This window comes from Gnatocerus cornutus, chromosome 9 (assembly GCF_029298725.1).
Source record: "Gnatocerus cornutus isolate USDA-ARS CGAHR chromosome 9, icGnaCorn1.1, whole genome shotgun sequence".
In the NCBI taxonomy this organism is placed as follows: Eukaryota; Metazoa; Arthropoda; class Insecta; order Coleoptera; family Tenebrionidae; genus Gnatocerus; species Gnatocerus cornutus.
The window spans coordinates 10384119-10408704 of NC_142241.1; the positions used below are offsets into that span (position 1 = coordinate 10384119).

Below are 24586 nucleotides of genomic sequence, written 5' to 3' on the forward strand. Positions count from 1 at the left end.
CTGTAAGTCAAAATCAATTAATTTGTATTTTCTATGCATTTTTTTATATGAGTCAATTACGAAAAGAATTGTCTCTCAACAGATTAAAATGACAGTTTATAAATAACAATATACAAAAAGCTATAGTGAGTTGAACACGTACCTTTCAGAAGTCTTGAAAAACCACTTCCATAAAACGAACACGATTTTGTTCCCAGAATGTATAATTTGTGTTACAGAAAAATTTAAATCGATCGTTTTGAGATAGAGAAGCAAAATAAAATTTGCATAAATGGGACTAGATTTTAATAGTTACGATTGTCTAGGTTGCGGTTCAAAGTCACCTCCGCTGACGGTAGTCGAAATGAATGATGAAGTCTGGCGTCCAGTCCATTTGAGCGGAGATCCACTTAAGTCGATTACTCTTGTGTTCGGTTATTTTGCGGAAATGCAGTTGGAGTGTATTAAGATTCCACCGCATCTATTCAAAAAAGAGTTATCGTTGAAAACGAGTGCACAATTTCGAGTGGGTTTCCACATACTTGGTAAAATTCATCTTTAATCCAGAAATATCGTTAGAATAAATCAAGTAGCGTCTTGCTTTAGCATCATAATACACAAGCCAGTTCGTCTTGTAAAGATATAGTATTATGTTTCTTCCACCGTGGAATTTACTGGAAATTGATAAATTGCCGTAAGCTTTTCAAACTGTAATATTTTCATGTTTCACCTACTTAACGCTGTCGCTTCGTATGAAAGTTATGGTAGTTATATACACTTACTTCATCACACACTTTATTAGCACCGAGCACCGACGAGTATAAATTTTATAGGAAGCTTGGAATAAATCAAGATCTTGATTCAAAGCAATCTACTTACATAAAAAGAGTGTCTCGTGTGCTTTTTCCAGCTCCAGTAGAACAAATAATGACTTTTGTACCGGCCGTAGGCGCCCACACCTAAATCTTGCTCTCCCGGAACATAAACCCGTAATTATAGGCCATACATCAAAAGTAGCGACCTAAAGGGCTGTTATTAGTTCTCCGACAATTTTCGTCACCGTTAAAACGGCTCTATTTGCGAGTCCGGAGGGTTGTCGTTAGGTCACCATTTGCATACATCCGGCTCTGAGGACCAAAAATGCCTCCTCGTTAACTGCCATTAACTGCCTTTGTTTCCAATAAAACATTTAATTGCTTCTTGTCAAAGACAGACTTCCGTTCGTGTGGAATTATCAGGATTTGCGAGGTGACGGCAGTATATTTTATAATCTCATTAACGGGGAAAGATTGTGATATGACTAATGCTTCGAACGTGGTAATTAGGTAGTAATGTTGATATTTTGTGATGAAAACCGGTTTAATAGGCAAGTGCTTAATGAACGTCGTTAAAACGGCCTATTAATTACCTTGTCAATTTTACCCGGTTCGAAATCGTGGTAATTCTCGATTCAAACCATCTCGGCTGTGATCAATAAGTCTTGGAGATTTTTTCTGAGCGAAATACGGCATTGTTGCAAGCATTGTGGCATGATATGAAGGGCCTTTTCCAACTATAATTAACTTTAGTATCAGTTTTAATCATCCTCCATTGTTCTCTTGTATTCAATATAACACATCACAATAGCATATCCCTCTTGTGGCATACCAAAATAATTATAACGTTCGATTTTGTATGAATTTCACAAATTGTTCATATGAAGATTAATTACTGTTAGGAGTAAATTGTGTCTCAATTCGACGACGTAACTTTGAGGCTCTTCTATACTAACTTCGCATGTGTTTTGTTCGCCGAAACTGCCAACAATGAAGCGAGGTTAAAATTGGAACCATGCCTGTGCCCGATATGTGGCCCTTTCAATGCCCGATTTCGATTGTTGCATTCAGTCATAAACTTGATTGATGGATGACTCTTGCCAGTTTCCTATTAAAACACTGTTGATCTACTTGGCTTTTGACGTTGACCTTGGTATATTTTTTCTGGGGTCATCCGATATGAATGATGGGGCTTGAAATATACCCGCACGATGAATTCCGGTCATTCTCTCGTTGCCTCTGCTTTTGACGTTTCTTAATTTTTGTTTGTTACTTTGTGTCAAGTTTTTTTTCAAAAACGTCTCAACGAAGTGGAACGAGATCGTTTTCTTTTTGTTAGTGCTAAAATTGCTCATTGTACGCTCTAAGTGCTGGTGCATGCAGAACAGAATACAGAAAAGTGAATACAAGTCGTAAGTCCAACTTTATTTATCACGGGATTGGAATAGTAATGGGAACAAATTCGCTTTAGTTAAAAAAAATGTTCCCTTTATTTAGGACCGAAGAGTGCAGATATCAGCACTGTAACAGGACACTGTACAATGTACAAGTTTAAGGATCAGCGTCAACAGCAGAGATGTTAAATGTGTTTGCTTTCCACACCAGATGTCATAAATACAAATGTCGAGTTCGGCTCAGTGAAGCAAAAATGACTATTTGTCTCTGAATTTGACCATTGTGGGAGATTAGAGTGTCTCTATCGCATAATCCAGATTTATAACACTGTTAAATGATACTGAATTTTATCTTTATATGCGTTTTGCACTTTCGTATTGTATCCAGCTGATATATAAGTAGATTGCCAAGATTTTGGTGTGGGAAAAATGGTGGAGGCGCCGGGTAAATAACTTGAAATTAATTTGGGTTTGAGCACAAAACCGCCGAGTAGTATCGTTTTAAGTGCGTAAACACAATTATTGTAGAGAAAACAGCAACTAGTCGAGCGATCTTAATAATTGTGGTGTCTTGATTGCAACTTATATTAATTTGAATATTAATTACTGGTATCGATTGGGGTCCTGAAGTTTGGAGATGTTTTGCAGTGTTATTAGAAGGGCTGAAATCTGGCAAAGTTCGCCAATAATTAATTGTAAACCGAACTGGCTGCACATACCGGCAAATTGAACCGCCATAATTAACATTAGTTTTCCATTAACGCCTGGTGCTTGAGATTCGTTGGTGTGAAATCATTGCAGGTGCTTAGTTATGTGTAATGATGAAATTGAAAGAACTTTGAACGTTTTCCGTCTGGTCCAGCCCTTTTCTTCCATTCAGCATATCCCATCCGCTTAGTTCCGCAACGCGCGATCTTAGACTAGTGGCTTCTATAGAGGTAGAACTGCACGATACTGATAAGAGGGGGTTTGAAGTGAGTGATTCTCTTTCAGCACAAATTGCGACGGGTCTGCCGTCTTCGGCGTCGACAGCGTCACCAGATTGTTCACCCCCAGGTACGTTTCTGGCTTGGTGTCGTGCTGTAATTACCAAAAAATTATGAAAAACTGAATGAACACACAACGACAGAGTCTGTAGTTGATCTCTTTGACGCGTAGTGCCCCACGTAGCTATCTCTTATCTCTCTTTCTGTGTTACTCTACTACTCTAGTAATGTTATCTTATGTTGTCTTATAGGGGCTTTGGATTTATCACCTTCACCGACCCGGCTAGCGTAGATAAGGTTTTAGCCCAAGGCACTCACGAACTAGATGGCAAAAAGGTAGGGTAGCTTTTATTTACCTAATTTGTCTGTAGTGTCTACTTAAGTGTCCTTAGAGGACCTCATCCATACAATTCTCTATTCGTTCATCTATTGGCTTGGCATAAACTAATTTGATTATTTACACTTGTATTTCGAGAAAGAGATAGGTGTGTGGGCAAACTAAAGGGATATTTTTATATGTTTGGTTTATGCCACGAATTTATACCGCTTTCAAACGCAATCATCACATGTCACTTGCATGTTCTTTTAACTGTTGTGTCGTCTTTTGTAACATGTTTTTTTCTTAATGTGATTTTATTACCACATTGTTTGAATTACAGCACATCTTGTTATGGAAACATAACAAACAAATTAACACACGATTTATACTTCACGTGCGATAATGATAAATGTTTTGCTTATAATAGGAGAGCATTGAATGGAATGGAGCACAATACATCTAACGCATGTATGCAATTTGTTTGCACAGTAAATCGATTGGGAGTAAAACTGTAAAAATTGATCAGAATTCGGGATAATATTTGATGACAAGTATTCTCCCTAGTTTAGTTGCGATTTTTCTGTTGTTTGAGCAGGAATTAATTGGAATGGATATTTACGAGCAAACAAATCAGCAATGAATGAAACGTGGCAAGGGCAAAAGTACACTCAAATAAAAGCAAACATTGTTGTTCAGATTCCCGAAGATTTATTTTGTTCATTTTTTAACTTGCATTGTCGAACGGTGCGAGGATTTCGAATAATTTCAGAGCTGAGGGATTTTACTATGATTGCTAAATGAATTTACTTGAAACCGCTTTTCGGTGGAAGCGTCAAAAGTTGTGTTGTTCATAACTATCGTCGTTTTTTGTCTGCTTCGTTTTCGTGCAATTTGTGTCTCTCGCGTAAGTCGATGGTGATTGTCCTATTAAGCTCTTGCTTAGGATTTACGCCCGGCAAGCTAAATACATCCCGACTGCTGGTTAATGAAGCGGGAAAATCATAAAGTAGAACGTTTCCATTTCACGATTGCAGGAAAGTTTTTGAGAAGCTGTCGGCTCCGACAGCAGACAGTGACAGGCGCGGTTACTAATTGCTCTTGAACCGCACGATAACCTGCCATCCAAGTGAAATTGTTCGACCAACACCCCTCCGGCCATTGAAACTCAGCATTTTCTTGGGAAAATCGGATCGGAACATTTCGGAAAAGTTGTGTATGCTTTTAATAATTTATTGTGGAAATCTCTTCGCCCCGAAGTTCCCTTTTTCGTTTCGTCCTCCCAAATGGCACGGAAAATTACATCTGCAGGCTGAAAACAGGAATTAATTATAATCTGAAAGTCTGAAATCCGTTAAGCAGAGTGTGGAATATTAATAACGAATTAACAGAGAGAAGCGACGAGGAGAAGTGGGTGGGTAGTGAATGAAATTACAATTTGCGCAAAGAGAAAAGCTTGAGCGTTTCATCACGTGATGCATTTCGAAGGAGTTTTATTTAAGTTGATAGTTTAAAGCTTTTGAAGTTGTACAATGTGCGGCGACAGCTGCCGGAGTCGTGAGGAATTAGTGCTTGCTCCGGGTTTTAGGCGAAATTTTAGAACTGCTGTGTTTCTGCCGTACCTACTGTACCATTACAAATCAAGCAAATAGACCAACGGATGCATTCATTTATCTTTTGCTACAGGTGTTGTACGGTGTAATTCCTACACGCCACCACTAAAACTTTACACAGTCGCAAAAAAAGACCATTTTCTTTCTAGTTTCCGGAGAGTGGAAGCACTTGATCCGATTTAATAATGTTCCGCCGGCATTAAGCCGACTAAATTGATTGTCTTCTTACTAAACTGTTTATTCTTCTAATTCCCTCTTATCTCATTATTTCATTTTTATTGACAGACAATTCATCAACGCGGTATTTTCTCTTGAGCTCGCTTAAACATTTTCAAAATTTTCGCTTTGAACACTGCATTTAATAATTACTTTTATCTAAAGTTGCATGGCATTGTTTCACTTTTCCCGACCAAGTTCCATTTTGTTCTCAGTAGAATAAAACTTTTCATGTACACTTCCTTTGTCCGAAAATCTTCTTTGGTCTTTATTCTTTCGTCGCGACATTATACCAACTACATCGAACGTTATTTTGGATGTCTGTCTTGTCTGTTTTGTTATTGTAATAATTAGTCGTGAGATTTCGAGCATAACACAAAGCGCTTTTGTGCACTAAGCCGTCAAAGTCTTGAAAACGAACCAGAACAATCCGCAAATGAAATGTGAATAATTTGAATCAGAGATAAGGAGACAAGGAAGCGCGCCCCAGTTGTGTTAATCAAAAGTATTCTTTACAATCGCGGAGCCGTAAGAGGCGACAGATTATCAAAAGCTCTCTTTGATTCCTCTCTTCGTCTAGCAGACGCTCGGCAAACCTGAACAAATTAGTATAAAGTGCAGATTTTGTTGCCTACGGAAACCGATAAATAAGAACTGATTTCTTGGGATCAATTAGCAAACTAACAGTTTTGACGTGTCTGCTGTTATCGCGGCAACCATCAAATCTTGATATGTCGTTTTTTTCTTTAAAACTCTTTCAACTTTGTTCCGCTTTTTATTGTTTCGGCCGAGGGTAGCTGGAGGGGGTCGTGTTCTAGTGGTACTGTAACCGAGTGGGTGGCGGCAATGAATCTTCGGTGGCGGGCGCGCCTGCAAATGATGGCCGGTCCTGCCCCGTGCTCGATGCCCATATATTAGCGTCCTCGATCGATCGAGACCAGACTCACTTGGTCCAACAGGATTACCATCGACCTACAACTTGATACAACATGTTATTATCAAACGATATAAATTCAACTATCATCACAACACGTGCCATCTTCCTGCATTAACTTCTTTTTTTTTACCACGATATTAAATTCTTTATTGGACAATCTCGAACGGTTAGTTACTCGGAACTTTCCCTGAACTTTGTTTTTGCCGGCTACGGAAACTTTGTAAGTTGTGGGTTTTAAATTGCTGCTCTATTAAGCTTCCGCGCATAATTACCTTTTCGGTCGTTTTGTATTGTTTCTGGGCGAGTTAGGACCGTGGCGTGACGCTGCGAATTGGAAAGCTGGAAAGGTGGCGGGCGATAATTGTGGAAACCTCTCTGATTCATGCACGCGGAAATTAAAAATTGGCGAAGACAATTTTTCCCATTAAAATTCCGGTTTTTTGGCTAAAAATAAAGTAGTGAAAACCCTTCAATTTATTTCTGCTTATTATCTGGAGTGATCTTGTATGTCCCGTGGCATAATCGAATCGATTGTTGAAGGCGTTAATCCATTGCCGTCGCGTAATTAATTAGTGAAATGATTCTAGCAACGAACGAACGTCGTTAATGAGGGCAAAACAAGCATAAGAACGTCAGGTTTGTTGGCGAGCAACGCTCATTAGCGAATTGTAGGAATGAATTTGTAGTGGACTCGTACGCTATTCTTGAATCCGGAATGATTCGATACGAGAGCATTTCATCCGATACTGCCGTAATTGGATAAAATAATTGCGAGAGCGCGTATACCGACCGAGTGAACCGTGTATCAATTTAAAAAATGGCGAACAGTCTAAATTAAATTCTTCCTTTCTATTTGAATAGGATATTATTTCAATTATCAGTTTCATCAGATCACCACTTTCTGAGGTTTAGCGTCGCAGCGCTCCTATATCCGATAACCAAATTAAATTCGTTTACTCGAAAATTCGACCCGAGAAGACTTCAGATTCAATAAGAAAAGTAAAAACAACACGGATAAATTCGATTTGGCAGTGTATGTACCTGACAATATCCCGGAGTCATTTGTTGGCCATTTTACGGGTTGACGTTATCGGGAAGAACTTATTGATGCATGGCTTTCGTGACAAAGGGCAAAAATTATCGTCGACACACCTTCAAACGGGTTTGCCGTAACGTAAAAACAAGACGCCAATTAAATTTGCTTGCATATGAGCGACATGAAAAGATTCCACTCGAGGCGTTTGTTAATCGAATTAGGCTGCGGATTCAACCTTTTACATTTGAAAATATTCCCAAAACGAAATTTACACTTAAATACTGAATTAACTTTATTTAGACAAGCTCGATTTTATACGCGGTTGATTTTTATTTTGACTTTTCAATGAGCTCACAGTTACCATTTTTCCACTGAGCAGAAATGATTTTTATGTTGTTATTTTTTACACTGTCGGTTTGCTAAAAACCACTTCAATTTCAATTTCATTAACATATCCACAATTTCCGGGACGGTTCATAAAAGTCGAGTTGATTCCTTCTGCTGTTGGCAGTTTTTCACGTGGATTATTTCCTGACAATTGAACATGTTGGCTTTCACTTGACGTGTACTAGCAAATTGAATAAGTCAATTTGTTATTATTTCCACCGTCTGGTGAAAACGGGGACTTAACTTCTGATTTTGTTTGTTCACAATTCCACCTTCCTTGAAATTAAATTAAAAAGTGGGTCAGGATCGGAATTAATTACAGGAAATTGAGATTTATTAAAAAACGTTTATTAAGTTGCGGAGGCGGTGAGAAAGATGGATGGGTGGGATATTGTCTACTTAATTGATAAAACAAAATTATGAAATCTATGAAACTTTGGGTGTCTGAGATTGCAGACAGAATGCACTAAAATCGTTGGAAATTGGGCGTTAATTAGATGTTTTAAAATTTAAATGCTTACAACATGAATTTTTCAAGCGTCGCGACGCCAAATTAGTGGTGATAAAATAGCTATTATGTGCCATACATACATTTCGCACGAGTAGTAAACAAGATTTTTTGTACAATCGCAGCAAAATGCAAAATTTAACGGTAAATATTTCAATTGACAGTTCTGACATTTCATTTCCTGAGTTTTTATGCCGAAATAGCGGTTAGAATTTGAGAGAAGTTGATAAGTTCTTTTACGCACTATTATATCGCTTTTACGCAGGTGCATCTAAAAGAATACTATTTCAACATTAAAATTGCAATCAAAATGACAACTTTATACAGTCGCGGCTAAATTTTTTGGACGTCAAAGTCATTAGATTGTCAAGAATTGTAAAGCACAATATGAATTTCATTATTTCTGTCACTGGAGCAACAGACCCAGATTTTACAAATTTTTATTTTTAGGACGAATTCAAAAATTTCAAAATTGGCCAAAAAATTTATTTTGATTCTGTTAGTGCCACGGCGCTAAAATCTGGGGAGATTACTACTCTTATCCTGTTTATTAACTGTACCAAGTTTCAGTATCCTAGAGCAACAGATTCAGATTTTAGAAATTTTTATTTTTAGAGCGAATCTAAACTAGGGCTGATTAAATAGGTATTTTTGCAACAAATTGTGAAATGGTAATATTTACGCAATAGACGTGGTTTGTCCAACGAGGCGATTCATTTCGTAGTTCTGACAATTATTGCTTTAAAATTGACAGTTCATTTGACACTATTTCTGAGCCCTTTTCTTGAATTTTTACAGAGATTCAACGGTTGGAATTTTAGGAAAGTCGATACATTCTAAAAATGGAGGGGCAAAACGGTTGCTTACCTACAATTTCAATACTTGCCAAAGTGACACACTAACACGCACTCATTTGATTACTTTTATGCACTTGGATTTGAAAGAATGTCACTTCTAAATTAAAACGACAATCAAAATGACAACTTTATACAGTCGCGCGCGAATTGTTTTGTGCGTCAAAATCATTTGATTGTCATGAAAAGTAAAGGACCCCTTCTGAATTTTATTTTTACTGTCACTTTTGACAAAATTGATTGAAATATGCACGTCAAATTGTTAATTAATACACTCAAATTTTCAAAATGTTAATAAAATGTTGTCTAAAATAATTTGCCCGTGTTGCAACAATTACAATTTTTGCAACTAGAAGTACAAGTCTTTCATTTTATTACTACACATGTAATAAAACTTTCGCTTCGTGTTGCAAACAAGATTTTTTCTAATTCGGCTATAAAACGCATTAAAATAAATGTTTAACAAAATTTTGTTACGAGCTTATTTTCTAGAATTTGAACCTTTAAACCTTATCCATAGCCCGTGTCATTTACGGGTTCGGTTTGAAAATAAAAAAACAGACAAAAGAACTCTCCGGTTTAAACCATCGAACTCTCTCTGACGTAAAACAAAAAAATCAGTTAGCGGCGAAGCCATGAAATCTCGAAATATGAGTATTGATTTGTTGTGGGTTTTTACGAGCAACGCTCTTACCATCTTATTTTGTAGCTATTTTTGTAGCAAATTCCTAATTAAATCGATTGAAACGCAGGTATTCGTAAAAGATTGATGTCGTTTCTTTGTGTTTAACATTCTTTTTTATATAGACGGCCGGTATTTCCATTCTAATTTTCTCATTTTCTTGGTAGAGTTGAGTACTTGATACTTTGAAAATTGAAAAAAGACGACGATCCATCGAGCAGGGATGAAATTGCTATTTTTAAACCCCTTGGACTTAGGAAACTCGAGCTAAATCCGCAAGGTTTCGGTTTCTTTCATGGCGAAGCGTGTATTGTCCCAATAAATTATCGCGGTTTCATGAATGAAATGTTATTTTAACGCTGTGAGTTCGCCGTAGGTATATAAGTGTGTCAGTGCGAATAATTTATACGTTAACAAAGTCGTGGGTGGTTCAAAATTAGCAAAGAACTTGCCGATCGCTGCATGGACGTATTTTATGTTGGTTTTATTGGCGCGTTGCGGTTTTCTTTCAAAATGGCAGATGTTATCGGGCTACGGATAAATAAAGGTGTATTGTTCGCTTTATCTGAAACTGATCCTTAATTATGTATTCTCTGTAAGTGTTCGTTGGAAAATAAAACTGTTATAAAGAAAGCCGAGCTTTTTAATCATGCACCATACATTTTAGCACAAAGAAATGCAGCTTCTACTTGACAAAGAAAAACGGAGGAAAAAGCTCGGTGAAGTGAGTTTGAAAATGATAAGGACGTGTCTTAAACTGGGAGTTTATTGCGTCGTAAAACTCGTTCTAATATTATTCAAACTGATTTATTTCGAAGCAGGTTTAGAGAAAAAAACACAAACGCAATTATCGGTGGGTATAATTTTATTTCTTTGTATTAAAAAGTTTCAATGTTTAACTTGATAAATTCGTTCCAGTCAAAAGAAATCTCATTATGCGCGTAATGACGTTTTAAGTAATAAAAATTTGAAGGACTGACTTTATCTTTTTATTCTACTGTCGGGATAAGTGAACAAAATGGAGATTCTTCCTCTTTAGTTTGCCGTTGTTCTAAAATTTTATTATTATTTTAATTTTGCGATGCGTCCGGGTGGAAGACTGATAATTTAAATTACAACGGTCATAGTTTTTTTTTCAATTATTCCGCGTCTCGGAAAGACAGTTTTGTTCCCAACTTTTTCATTGTTCTTAATCGAATTTTTAATTGTTTAATTCTACTGTCCGGTGCGGAATTACGACGTAATGAGACGATCTGCTATTGAAATATCGCGTCGTTATCAATCTTTAATTTTGACGTGTCTTAATTAACTGTCAGGATTGTTTAAAACATTATTTTAATTTCACGTGCGCCCGAACTGTGATAACTTAAATTACACCGGTGATAGTTTTTCTTTTCAATTATTCAGCTTTAGTTCGAGGAGAGTTTTGTTGGAAACTTGTTCGTCTTTAATCGAATTTTTAATTGTTTAATTCAAGTTTGAGAAGTAGAAACAGGGACGTAATAAGTGACAATTTGTCTTCGAAATTTTTCTGGAGGTCTCTTTTACGCCACGGTTATAAAAATGGTTAGCCATATTTGTTCATCTCGTCTGTTTTATCGTCGCTTTTATTATTCTTCGGCTTTATACCGGCAGCGGAATTAATAAATGATATTTACTCGGGAATTTTTTCACGAAAAAATCGTACAGTTTCTTTGCGCGTTTCCACCGAAGATAATGTGATTAAAAGAGTACAAAGTGCTGTGTATTCATGAGATAAAAGAACTTGCCCTCAATTAAGGTGATTAAACGTGTTGTAAATACAGTTTTACGTCTCGGTTAATGTTCGTCGACTTTTTACGAATTGACTTTTACCGTTTTTAATTCGCTTAAAAAAGGACATCCGAGAGAACTAAATATTCTTTTAAAAGCCTTAACTGGAAGCGTTTCAGTTTCAAAGGCAAACATATCTCGTAATAAATAAAACAGCGACAGAACATAGCGTGTGTGGCTGGTGGAATCCTTTAATCAAAGAGAATGGTTTTAAATCAGCTTAGCGAGAGTTTCTACCGGGCTTTGCATGCCGGATAGGGCGGCTCAAGCGAGATAGGGGTAAGTAGAGAAGTTAACCACCCAAAGTGCACGTGTGTCGCCACACCGGATGGACTTACGTGATACAGAAAAAAAAACGCAAAGGCACACGAAGGGGATTGGACATCCAAAACAACATTAATATAACATCGTTAATCTGATCGATGTTTGGAGGATTTTGTCCCCTCGGGTCACCTAGCTTTTCATCGAATCATTTCAAATTCACTTTTACACTGTGATGGAGCTTAACAAACGATACAAAATAGCGAGCTGTGGGAGGGCGAATTTTAAAAATAAATGTGAAAGCTCGCCCAGTAACATAGTGATTTTGGTCTCAATTTCAATAGGTGATCTGGCGTGAATTTCACTGCCTGGTTTATTGAGGAAATTCTTTGATCCTGCAGTTATCACGATGTTAACTATCTTAATGCATAATTTTATAAGTAAATAGAAACTATTAGCGACAGGAAACATTACTTTTAATGTTCACTGTAGAAATATTCTCGTTAACTCAAGTAATCAAAGCACGTGATTGTTATGGCCCAAACTATTAGACTTTTTATGAGGACCTGCTGAGCTAGATAAGAGTTAAATATAAATAATTTAGAAATTGAAATTAGTAAATGAAATAAAATTTTATGATCACATTGAAACCACTGAGTTTTTGATGTGTTAGTGCCACTACGATCAAATTTGGAGAGGTTGCTACCCCATTTCTAAACTGTATGTACCAAATTTTAAAGTTTCGGATCAACAGACTTAGATTTTGTAAATTTTTATTTTCAGAGCGAATCTAAAAGTCTCAAATTTGTGATAAAAAAATTGTATTTTTGGTTGTGTTACCGCTTCATCAATGAAATTTAGGGAGGTTGTTACTTTTGCCCCATTTATTAACTGTACCAAATTTCAAAATTCTGGAAAAAGAGACTCATATTAAAAAAAATTTTTGAAGGCGAGCCTAAAAGTTTCAAGAAATTAGTAAAAAAGTATTACAAAAAATGTAATTTTTTTGTTGCGTTAATGCCAGAGCCATGAAATTTGGGGAGGTTTCTACACTTTTTCCCTTTATTATCTGTACCAAATTTCAAAGTTTTGGAGTAGTGGACTCAAATTTTAGAAATTTTTATTTTTAGATAAACTTAAAAATTTTAAAATTGCATTATAAAAAGTTGTATTTTTTGTTGTGTTAGCGCCACATCGATGAAATTTGGGGAGGTTACTACGCTTAGCTTATTTATTAACTGTACCAAATTTCACAATTCTATAGAAACAGACTCAGATTTTAGAAATTTTTGGATGTGACTTATTGAACTAGAGAAGTGTAAACCTAAAACTGGAAGAACCTGAAAATATAAATGAGCTTTAGTTTCACACTATTTCATTTGCGAATTTATAAATTTTATAATGCTTTAAGTAGTGACATAGTTTGTTACTTCAATTTCAAATTTTAATAAAGGTTGTAATAAAAATCCAGAAAGCTCGCCTAAATTTGTTAGTTGAACTTCCAACTAGAACCACATATTTCACGAGTTTACAAATGATTTAATTCTAATTAAGTAAACTCCAATTTACCTTAATTTGACGTGCTCATGTGCGAAACTCAAGGCAACTTACAAGTGATTAAGTTAAATTGCGATTAGCACATTAAAACCAGAAATTAGAACATGGTTTGTTGATTCCTTTATTGTCAAAAGTCTTTACCAAAATAAACGAAGATTCGAAATATACCTATACCAATTTTAGATTGATGTGTCTGTGCTCCGGTCCAATTAAAACTCAGACAGTTTATTGTAGCTTAAATATTTTACGACAGAACGAAAAACCGAAAACAAAGCGTGAAATACAAAATATTGCAGTTTATATTCTGACGTGTAAAATTTAAAATTGACGCGTTCAGCAATTCATGAGATTTTTCACAGGATTTAGAATGATGAATTTTTATCAGAACTTTTTAATAATCCTTCAGTGATCGATGAAAATTATTTCCACGACAAAAGTGAAACATTATCGATGGAATTATTAATTAAGCAACGTTTCTTTTCACAATCTATTAGTTTAATAATGCTTTAACTCCAATTTTCTTAATAGTTGGAACGAACCCTGTAAACCAAATCATTGCAAAACTTCTAATTATTCAGATAGTTGTAAGTTGCGTTCGTGTTGACGTTTTTTCTCACCAAAATATGTAGATTCGTATTAAAATGCACGCCGGTAAGCTAATTTAATAAAATTGTTGACGATTATAATAATTTAAATATTAACATATTTAACATTTACATATTTGCTGAATTGTGGCGTAACAGTTCATAAAACACGCAAATACGCTGTAATTGTTGTAACGGCATTTTGTAATTTTAATTTAAGATTGATAACCGTGACGATTATTTCCCGTATTAACAATCATTGCGTTTCTAATTACCCTCGTATCGACCACAATCCCGGACTAATAGTTTTGAAAATAGATTCCAGGTTGAATATAAATTTCTTTTTCGAAACATGCACAATAATTTATTTGCATTTATTCGGTCGGAATATCGCTGAAATCTATAACAATTCGTCATTATTTATGCACGGAATTATGCGAGTAAATATATTTTTTGCACGAAAGCTCCTGTTCCCGAAAACTCGTTAGCCATAAGTCAGCACGCATCAGTTGTTTGTGTCCCGGACGCATTTTAATCCCGTTGTTTCGTCCCCCGATCGCTTTTATTCTTGAAACAATGCTCTCCGACTCATTTTTTAACCGACTTCCCTTTTAATGTGTCTTTCTTTTTTTCCCGGCAATTTATTCGAAATCCCGAAACAATCTCATCGATTTCATTTGTCTGGGGCGCACTGACGGGGATGACAATGCTGGGTTTTAAATAAGCTAATGTTGAGACGCGATTTGGGGGCGGCACATTGCCCGAATTAATTTCGACTGTTCAGGAGATGTTTCGTTTTGTCAACTCCGCCCAATATCCATGCATAAGCATATGTGCCTCCCTATTTCCCGAAATTGTTATTATCAATGTGCTGAACGTTCCCGGTCGGACCGTATATTACCATGAGAACTCCTCAAATAGTCACTTTATTTTATACAAAGAATCCGAAATCGAGGGAAGTGCGATCGATTAACGCCTCTTAAAGTGTTGCCGGATTCGCATTACTGGGGCCATTTGTGGGGTAGGTTTCTTTTTAACCCTATATGTGTGTGTGGGCTAAAAGGGGTGAGGGAATAGAGCGCAGCGCGTGTCTTGCGTGGTGGTGCTGGAAATTCTGTCTTTTGATTGCCCATAATGCCGCCCGTTAGACTCGAAGACGGAAGGAAATGAAACAGAATAATTCAAGCAATTCGTTTATTTCCACTCGTAAAACAAGCAGAATAATTAAAGAGACCCCTTTTTATTTACTTTTATATTTGCAGTTATTTGCCTAATTCTAGGACCTCTGCTAATAAATCGTTTCTCTTTTCCTTGCAGATTGACCCCAAAGTAGCGTTTCCAAGAAGAGCACATCCAAAGGTGAGTACTATTACCCAGTTTTTATGCTTTGCGGAGGTCAGCCTCGATTTTTGAATATTAAATGAATGTTACTAAAAAAATAATGTGCACAAATGGTGGAGGCGCCGGTGCAGAGATTTTTATTATTATTAATTTGAGCAAAAACGAACGAAAAAAGCAAAACGTGTTAAAAATTTTATGACTTGGTTGCTTTGTAAACACATTATAAATACGTCGTCCACAATGATGGAGGAAAGTTTGTACTGGAACTATCGCCGATGAAGGATGTTTTGCAACTTTATTACAAAACTTTGTGAATATTTCCTTAGAGGTTCTATCTTCGTAACAAATAGCGAAGAACCCGAGTCTGAAGTATAAGTACGTAGAAAAGATTTTCATAAGAAGCTTGTAATTATTTTAATTAGCGTCGAACACATTTCATTACCAGTCGGAGGATTAAAATGGACAAAAGTGGTTGCAGATTTTCATTTCCCAAATAATTAATCTTCTAAGAAAAAGATCGTGTTTGACACGAATTAAAATTTTGAAATATATTACTGTCTGGAAGTTGGAACCGTCAGAGTAAGGCGACAAAGTGACGCAATTATAATTATTCGTAAGTACATGCAAAGTTTTGAAAAGAAGTAGTCTGGATGTCATAGAAAAAGACGAGCAAAAATGCACCGGCTTTTCCATTTTCCACTTAGCGTAATGAAAGCATTTATAAAAGTCGTTTAATCGTCGCCCGTTTATGAAGTCGTTTGTATGTCGGGCTGCCGAGCTCACGGAAGACCAAATATTAGATTATTTGAAAACTCGGCAGCTTCCGGCGCCTTTCTTGTCAATATTAATTAGACTTGTAGATTTTTAATTACGATATATTACAACGGGGACGAGAGCTCGTTCTCCTACAAAATGGAAAACCGTCAACAAGTTAAGCTGGGAGTTCCCGAGCGCACTGGTTTAATTTCACAAATTTAACACAATTACAATTAAGCGCAAAATAACGTCATTAAGCAGATGAAACAGAGTGGCCCGCATAGCGGCTGTTTACTGGGAGGCTCTTCTTAACTTCGGAAACCCGGATTTCTGAGGTGCTGCGAACTACAGCTGCAATATATTACCTAATTCCGGATTCCGGATTCGAGCAAAAGCACGCTTTATATATGGCCACGACCTGCCATACAAACAAAACACCTACGCAACACCCTAATCCGCACAATCATCGAAAAATTATAATAACGCTTCCGGGCGGAATTAGACTAAAATTTTTATAAAACGAGAAGCTTCATCGCCCTGATTTTGGCGTTGGCTATCTGACAGCGGCCACTGAAGGGGTTGGCCAAACGAAGTCAGTTCATTTCCGGTTTCTTATTATAAAGAGAAAACGCACGCCAAATTTCAATTAAGGCCGCCGATTAAGTAAGCGCCGCTTATGAACAAAATAACTAAAGTCAGCTCCGACATAAATCTTCTGCCAGAATATAACATTGTGTAGAATATAAGCTCCCGTCATGCTTTAGTGTTGTAAAAGTGGAACGGAATTACGACGGAAACTTGGAGGACGCGATAATTTTATTACAGGTACGGGCTTGTTATGCCGGTAAGAAAGTGCTCATTAGAATTAGGCCCAACTTACGCCCTCGTTGATATATATTCGGTCGTTTTGTGTGTTGGCATCTACTTGTAGAGCGCAGTTTTATGGCGCTCCGGGTACGCAATTTCAGCTGAAATTCTTATGCGCATATAAACTCGCTAAATCTTTTACTCTGCGATTTGTATTTCGAGGCAGAATTTCGGCGGTCGGACGTGCAAACTGCCGACTTAATTACTAATAATAAAACGTGGTATTGTCCAAGAAATGACTTCGTATTTGAGGGTAGTTTTCGAAAAGCGCGACGCTTCTATTTATGGACATGTTAAGATTCACCTTCCCCCAGAGTGCATGATTTAATAAGGCTCAACGTCATTCTTTCACCCCCTAAAAGTCTTTCTTGTGCCATTCAAATAGTGACTTGACATGTTAGAAGGTATTTCAACTTATTATTTTATTGCGTGCGCTCTCGATCTGTGACAACTTCCAAAGACAAAGAATAAACATGATTTAATGAATTCTCCGGTAATTTTTCAGCGACATCAGAAAAACGATTTTATAAAAAACGAAACAAAGAATTATAGAAATAAGTTGCTTTTGTTACTGACACGTGAACTGAAAAGAAGACGAAAGAAGCTTATTATTGTTATTGGACTCATCGCGAGCTTTGTTCCGGGGACAATTGAACATGCGACTCAGTTTTGAATAATATGATGACGTGAACGGGCGCAATAACATTTGGAAAGAACGATTTTAGAACCGTGCAACCTCAAACACTACTTGGAGAACTCTCTTTCCTTTTCCGTCGTTTAAAATTAATTAAAGTTGAAGCCTGCACTCTTACGGTAAAGTAAAACAGAGTCGTTTAGTGCTTAATGCGGTTCAGTAGTTGGAAAAGTTCATCCGATTCGGTTTTTGGGGATAATCAGTATTGAACGATTTAGGTTTTTCAAGGTGACTTACCGGTGGGATCAAAAAATAGTTTTCAGGTAACGGCGCGAGTTTTAATTAATTCAGAGACCTTCCAGCGCGGAAGTTAGGGTCGAGATGGATGTGCAGCTCGTGGGAGGAACCTTAATTTATTTCCAATAACCTATTTGCATAACGGCCATCACAAATCAGAAAACAATTTAATTTGCAATGTTGATGTTTCGCGAGCGGCGTTCGAGAATAATTTTTTTCGTCGTTGCTTCGGTGAGACGAGGTTACATCGAAATGCAATTTGAGAAGAGCCCATTTCCGTGAAAATATTAAGCCGGAGCGGAATTTTCATGAAGTGTGTTATGCATTAAGACACACTCACTTGGTTTCTGTAATATGATGGTAATTCGCTCCGGCTCTGGAACTCCGCCAGACTACCCGCTCGCCGTTTATTTCGACAATAACTATACAATTGTTTTGCATTTTTGTGGACGCGGAATGTCGGCGGAGCCTGTTGCGAATTATTTCCTCAAACACTCTGTAGGTTAGGAAGTTTGGCGGTTTCATCCAGAGGTAGAAATCTCGTTAAAAACTTAATTCCAACTTTGGACTCTTGGCTCAAAAAAGTCGATTTTTTATTGGAGATCGAAACTAAATCCCCCATCGCAATCAATGGCTTCATACAAAATTCACGCTGTAAAGTGGATTGAAACAAACGAAACCTCTAGTACTTTCCCCAAATTGAAATATGCATCTATGCCCGCACGAATCCGCTAAATAATGAATGTAATAATCATAGAAACCGGAGCAATTTCTCGGAATGCAAGTTGGATTATATCCGCCGTCGCGCCATATAAACGTAATTAGCCTAACATATTCCAAGTGCGTGAACAAGTACCTGTCATTCCTCAAGCCGCAGGTTCAGGTTAGGGTTCATTTGCGGAGAGCTTCGTTATGACTAAAGTATGAAGTGTGCGACGAATCCTTGCTGTATGCCATAAATGATGGGGGGAATTAATTACGGACGTGAACACGGCACGATTTCCACATTACGTTCGGAGTGTATGTACGTATATGGTAGAGATCGTTTTGGGTTTTATTGCAATTAAAAGGTCGTGGTTAAGGGTATTGGTCGGTGGTCCGGTATCTTTTAACGGCTGTGGCATTTTCTGGCGCGTCCGGAGCGGTGGGAAAGGTATTTGAATCCCGTACTTTTTATTAGTCAAAGTGCACTCAGGTGCGTCAAAAAACACGTATATTGGAGGACGCTTCCGGGTCCGGTTCGGGCCGATCGTCCTTCCCATCCACCCAGCTGTTTCCCTCTTTATTGTGTTTTGTAATCAGAACAGGCGGTGTTTTATTAGGGGCAGTAATTCGCAGCAGCGCCAGGCTGTGGCTCGTAAGGACTGCTGATATATCGCGTTTATTGACTACATTGTTACATGTTTATACGCAATATCCAGAGAGCCACCTTCGAGTTTGGTCGATACTAACATACCGATAGCATGCTTTCGTTCGTTTTTCTCCAAGATGTGACTAGACCAAACAGTCCGGGAAGTATGCACTTCCGTTAAATGCCAGCGAGCGCAAAAGACCAAACCATTGCATGTGGAATGGCTGAAACGCGACCTCGAGAGGCACTGCACCAAAAGGAACGGAAAATTTAACACGGAGTAATGAGGGCAAAGACATGGGAGGATTTTTATGCTGGCGAACACGCGCTCGTTTGCAGAATTCTTGGGAGTTTTTGAGGTTATAACGATAAAATGTATGGTACTGAACGCGGACAGAATCCATCGCAGCTTATCAAACTTGTTAGTTCATTTTCTTTTATCGCTGTACGGTTGGTTTCTTGCAATTTCTAGACAATTATTTCAAGTCTAGCAACACCTTAACTGCGTCTAATTGCAATATTCTCAACTTTTCCGCATGTTCTCTCTTCCTGTGGGATTAGGAAAATATAATAGCCTCGTGCAGATAACAAGGAGTAATGAAGTGCGCGCTTCTTCCAATACAAAAGCTCTTTTATCGTGTCCGCCGCGGCGGTGTTGTTTGTTACTTTTTAGACATTTTGTCAGAGGCCTTGACGACGTGGGGGTGTCACTAAGATTAATGAAAAAAGTCGAAGTATGACACTTGTTGGAGTTGTCTTTTAAAAGCAGCGCTATCGTCACCCAACTCCCAACTTGAAAGCTCGTTCAATAATTTTGATTTTGTGGGCGAAAATGTTTTGGGACGATTCTTTGTCCTCGTAAATAGTTGAAGAATATCCGGGCCTGCGATCAAAAACAAGACAAAATGAGCCACTAGAAAACAAAACAGTATATATCGACGGCGGTATCCGATGCAAGCAAGCACCATGAAAATGGAAATGGAATTGTATCTCTTGAAAGGGATGGAAAGAAGCCGGTGGTGACAGTCAAGCTATATTGCTTCCGTTAGTCTCGGGACGATCGGGTTATCAATATTTCGTGATGCTGAATGCTGATATTCCACTTCCTTACCCGAGAATTGGAGGCACAAAACAACAAATCAATGGATGATTGAAACTCCCCAAATCAACGTTTCCTTGCTCGGATTACACGGCCTCTGTATTAATGCCAACTGGTTTTTTAATAGAAACGGTGAAGCCTACTTTCCCATATATTTTGCATGCGGAGATCCGAACAGGACCTCTAGATAACTGAATCAACGGAATAGCGCTATTCATCTTTTTAAATACGCGCGTTTTATCCTGGTACGTATCACCACAGGACCGGAACTGGGACAAAGTAGATCCTCTCCAGAATGATGGTCCAAAACATAAGAAAAAAAACCGACCGAGAGTTGAATTTATATCTCCGGAAATTAACCGCGCGAATTCTCACTACTAACCACATCAAAAAGGTTTTGGAGGTCGCGCACAAAATGCAACAAAGTTGTTGCGACGCAATTAATTTGGCAATATTTCAGATCGGGACGTTTGTTACACACAAAAATGCCATTACGAATGAGTCATGCACCTGAGTCAGAGGGAATAAAAAATTTAACGCGACCAGTTTTAAAATTCAAAAGCTAATCAAGCAAACCGCATTTGGGACAAATAAAGAGAAATATTTCCACAGCACATATTAGTGTTAAGTACATAATGTAATGTTTGTCGTCGTAAAAATATCGTGCTTTTACTACGTCCTGTAATCGATATGGACACTTCTATTTCCTTGGGTCATATCTCATTGTGTAGGCCGCTCAATACTGTTGATTAGAACAGAAATATGTAACGTTGATGGAAAGAACTTCTTCCGATTTTTCCCCGGTTCATGGTCGTTTGTCACTGGCCGCTTTGTTGTTCTTCGTAAAAATGACCGATACGTCAAAAACCGGAAGACATTCTTTTTGTCGACAACGTCCTTTCGGCCTACGTTTCTCCATTAATATTTTATGTTAATGGTAGTAATATGACGCGGATGATTTAGATTGGCGTTCCAAAATCGCAAAGTCAACCCAAATAAACAACAAATACACTTTTAATAGCTCCCTTATAAATGTATAATAAAAATTTATCAAACCCCCGATTAGAATCAAACACAAAAGCTCGGGATCGAGAACTGTTAATGCATGACCATTTAAAACACATCACTACACGCACGCGAAGAAATAATTTAATAGCAGGAATATATTATATACGCCACAATAACATTATCATTGTAATTACCGGTTTTGGGTTAAATAAAAACGCTCGTTGTATACAAGCAAGTTCCGGCCTGGATGTTGCCCAGAAATCAAACTCCTCCCATTACGTGTTCCTGTTAAATCTAAATAGAGAGAATCTTGAAGGAGCAAACTATCACAAGATCCTCGAGTGGGATAATGAAAAACCGCAACAGTTCCCCACAACTCATTATACATGTTTTCTAGATTGATGCATCTCTATTTACGAGGGAAATAATGGGGAGATAGGAAATATGATCGCGGGCCTTTCTCAGACAAAATTAACGTTATTTCGGAAGATTTACAAAAGAGAAATTGTTCTGGTGTAGCGCTTTTGTGCAGGCTTCAAAACCGAGCTTACACACGAATACACAATAGTTAAGAAAATATTTGGAGAAGCGAATGGGCTGTGCTTTATTACTGACAATTTCACAATTGATTTCGTACACGAATGGAGATTTACGGTCTACCAACATATCACAAAGACGGTGGAGTATCAGATTGTAAATCGTTAACAAGTGAAATTTTGGACAGTTGACGTACACGGGAATGCCATTTACAGTGAACAATACGTGTAATTCATTAGCCTTAGAAAAGGAGTTCACGTCTGTGATCCTGTTCGAATTTCGAAATTGCCGGTCGTGCTAATCTTTTGATATTAAAATACGTCTTGAATAATTTTTGAAACTTGATTCATTTCGATCGCTCGATGTCAATCTTGACGGCCGATCGCTCATTGTAATGTCATGCGACCTTCAGTGTCACCGTATTATTAATGGTTTGTCGACAAATATTATTATAATGGCTTTACTAATAATCGTCCTATTTTGAGCTGTTAAAATCTCCAGAGTTTGCGAATGGTCCGCTTACCTAAAAAGACCTCATTCTGTATGCAGCGCTCCGGCGGAATGCTCCCCTATCCGTCATTTCGCTGAAGAGTTTTTTCTCTCGTCTTTAGTTCGCGATTGCATCTCTGTCTCTCTTTGGAGGATTCGTGCAACTGTTAGGTTCGCGTCAACTTGGCAGTCTTTCAAATATTAATTCAGCAATTACCGGTTTTATTCAGACGTTGTATTTGAAAAGCTCGGTCAGAGAATTGTGCAAAGACGAGTATATCAGAAGACGTAACGTTTCCGCTGGTATATTAGGTGTGCCGTTAATTCGACTCATTCTAAATGCTCTTCACATAATATGTTAACGATGCGTGGGGAAGTGCGCCCGATAGCGTTGAGAATTACTGGAAATGAAGCTCTGGGGACGGCATGAGACGCCCGACTTCAACAGATGGCATTAAAGATTAGCCGCAGTTACATTTTAAAGAAATTATGTGGGGGATTATGTTCGAAATAGCTTCATGCCCTTAAAACTCCAGCCAAGAAAATACGCTATTAAATCTTTTATTTACTGACCGGAGAGTGTAACCATTAATCCGACGAATCCAATTAAAAACAACCCTAAAATCTATTTTACAACACGGCAAACGGCGAGAACTACTCCCAGCTAAACGAGGTCGCACTTTTCAACGGACTTTGTATTGTTCGAAAGTCTGTTAATTTAACTTTATCCAATCTTGATGTTTTGATTAATTGCCATTTTAACGTGTCTTATAACTTCCAACCAACTTAAATTATTTACTCGAACTTTCAGACTCGGACTAATTAGACAAAACCGCACACATCACGCTTGCGATCTTAAGCCGCGTTCACATCATGTTGTACCTAGTAAATCCCGGATTTAAGTTTGCTTTTTTAACATTAGAAATATTTATTGTCCAGGTACGCCACTGTAAATCCAGATTAAGCCGATTGGCCATTTTAATAATCACGTGAGGTCCCCTGCTTTCGCTCACGTTTATAATTAAAACGACAAGGGGGAGGTCAGTGGTGTAACAAAACTGACGTTAACACCAGCCTTTCATTTTTAATTACCTCTGATACGAAAATGAATTCCGCCCAAAGCAATGACCTCAAAAATATTGACGGAAAAATGGGCGGTTGAATCAAAAATATGAAATTCATTGCCCAAATCCGCTTATAATAAATTGTTAACTATGAAAAAATGGGCTTAAGAATTCGGGTCGCAAAATTAGATAATGAAATTTTCATTTCGAGTGGCTATCGCATTTTGCCAATTAATTTTGTCTATTGATCCGAGCGGGATATCTGGCTTAGATTCCGAGTCCGTAAATTTATATTATTATTAATCCGATAACCATTGGCCACTTGCCGTAATATAAATAAGAATTTCGGAATAAGCCACACATAATGAATTAAGGTGTATAATGACCAGCTTGCGGTTACATTAATTAGTTTCGTATTGTTTTAGCGAGTGTAGATTGTTCAGGGAAACATTTAATAGCCATTGTTGATTATTATTACGGTAAAGGGATTAATGCATACCTACGATTTGCATACATTGTTTGATATGTGCAATTAAAAGCTAGATCGAGTGCTGGAATTGCTCCTGCTGGATTCCTGCGCCTGGAATTTAGCAGAATTTACCTTTTACTAATCTCGACTCGCTGATGATTTCACAATTTCCACGATACCATCTTCAGGTCAGAGTGTCATTGCTTTGACGCACTAGAATAATTTCTGTGCTTGTACGACAGATTTTTTTCGGGTCGGTCTAAAAATAGGAACACGCATACACGTCCATTTTGCTGCGGAGTATTTACCGATTTACAAAGGAGTGATTTCAGAAATCAGCAGGATTTAAAAGGGATAAGTTAGATACCTGTAATGGATACATGCCAATTTTGATTAATAGACGGCTCCACAAGCAACTGACAAGTTTTTTTAGTAATTGTCGTACTTGTGTGCATTTTAAAAGCTTTGTAATGGAATTTCAGGCTCTAGCCGTCGAGTTTAGTTGTACATTTTTTAAGCAACGTTTTAGACAGGCCCGTTACTTGTCCAATTAGAGCAGAGCGAGCGGTATTAAAATTGTATATTTTAAATATGCAGCGAATGAACTGCCAATGTCGTCGATAATACTAATTTGATAATATTGGCTGTTTGTAAACGGGGTGTGTTCCATAAAAGGATAATTTGCTTGTCGATCAATTCCTTACGTCTTACGCCACAAAGCCTCGTAAAAATAAAAA

General features: G+C 37.6%; 1 protein-coding gene across 5 annotated transcripts in view; it reads left to right on the top strand.

Annotated features, from left to right (window-relative positions):
* Nucleotides 1-24586, top strand: part of Rbp6 (RNA-binding protein 6) — a 223188-nt gene that overhangs the window by 129254 nt on the left and 69348 nt on the right. For 3 of the 5 annotated variants that reach the window (XM_088046732.1, XM_088046734.1, XM_088046737.1), the window contains exons 4-6: nucleotides 3182-3244; nucleotides 3426-3510; nucleotides 15255-15296. In XM_088046732.1, coding sequence (XP_087902858.1) covers nucleotides 3182-3244; nucleotides 3426-3510; nucleotides 15255-15296 — 190 coding nt within the window. The remainder of the gene's footprint in view (nucleotides 1-3181; nucleotides 3245-3425; nucleotides 3511-15254; nucleotides 15297-24586) is intronic. The other 2 variants (XM_088046735.1, XM_088046733.1) reach the window with 1 other exon arrangement.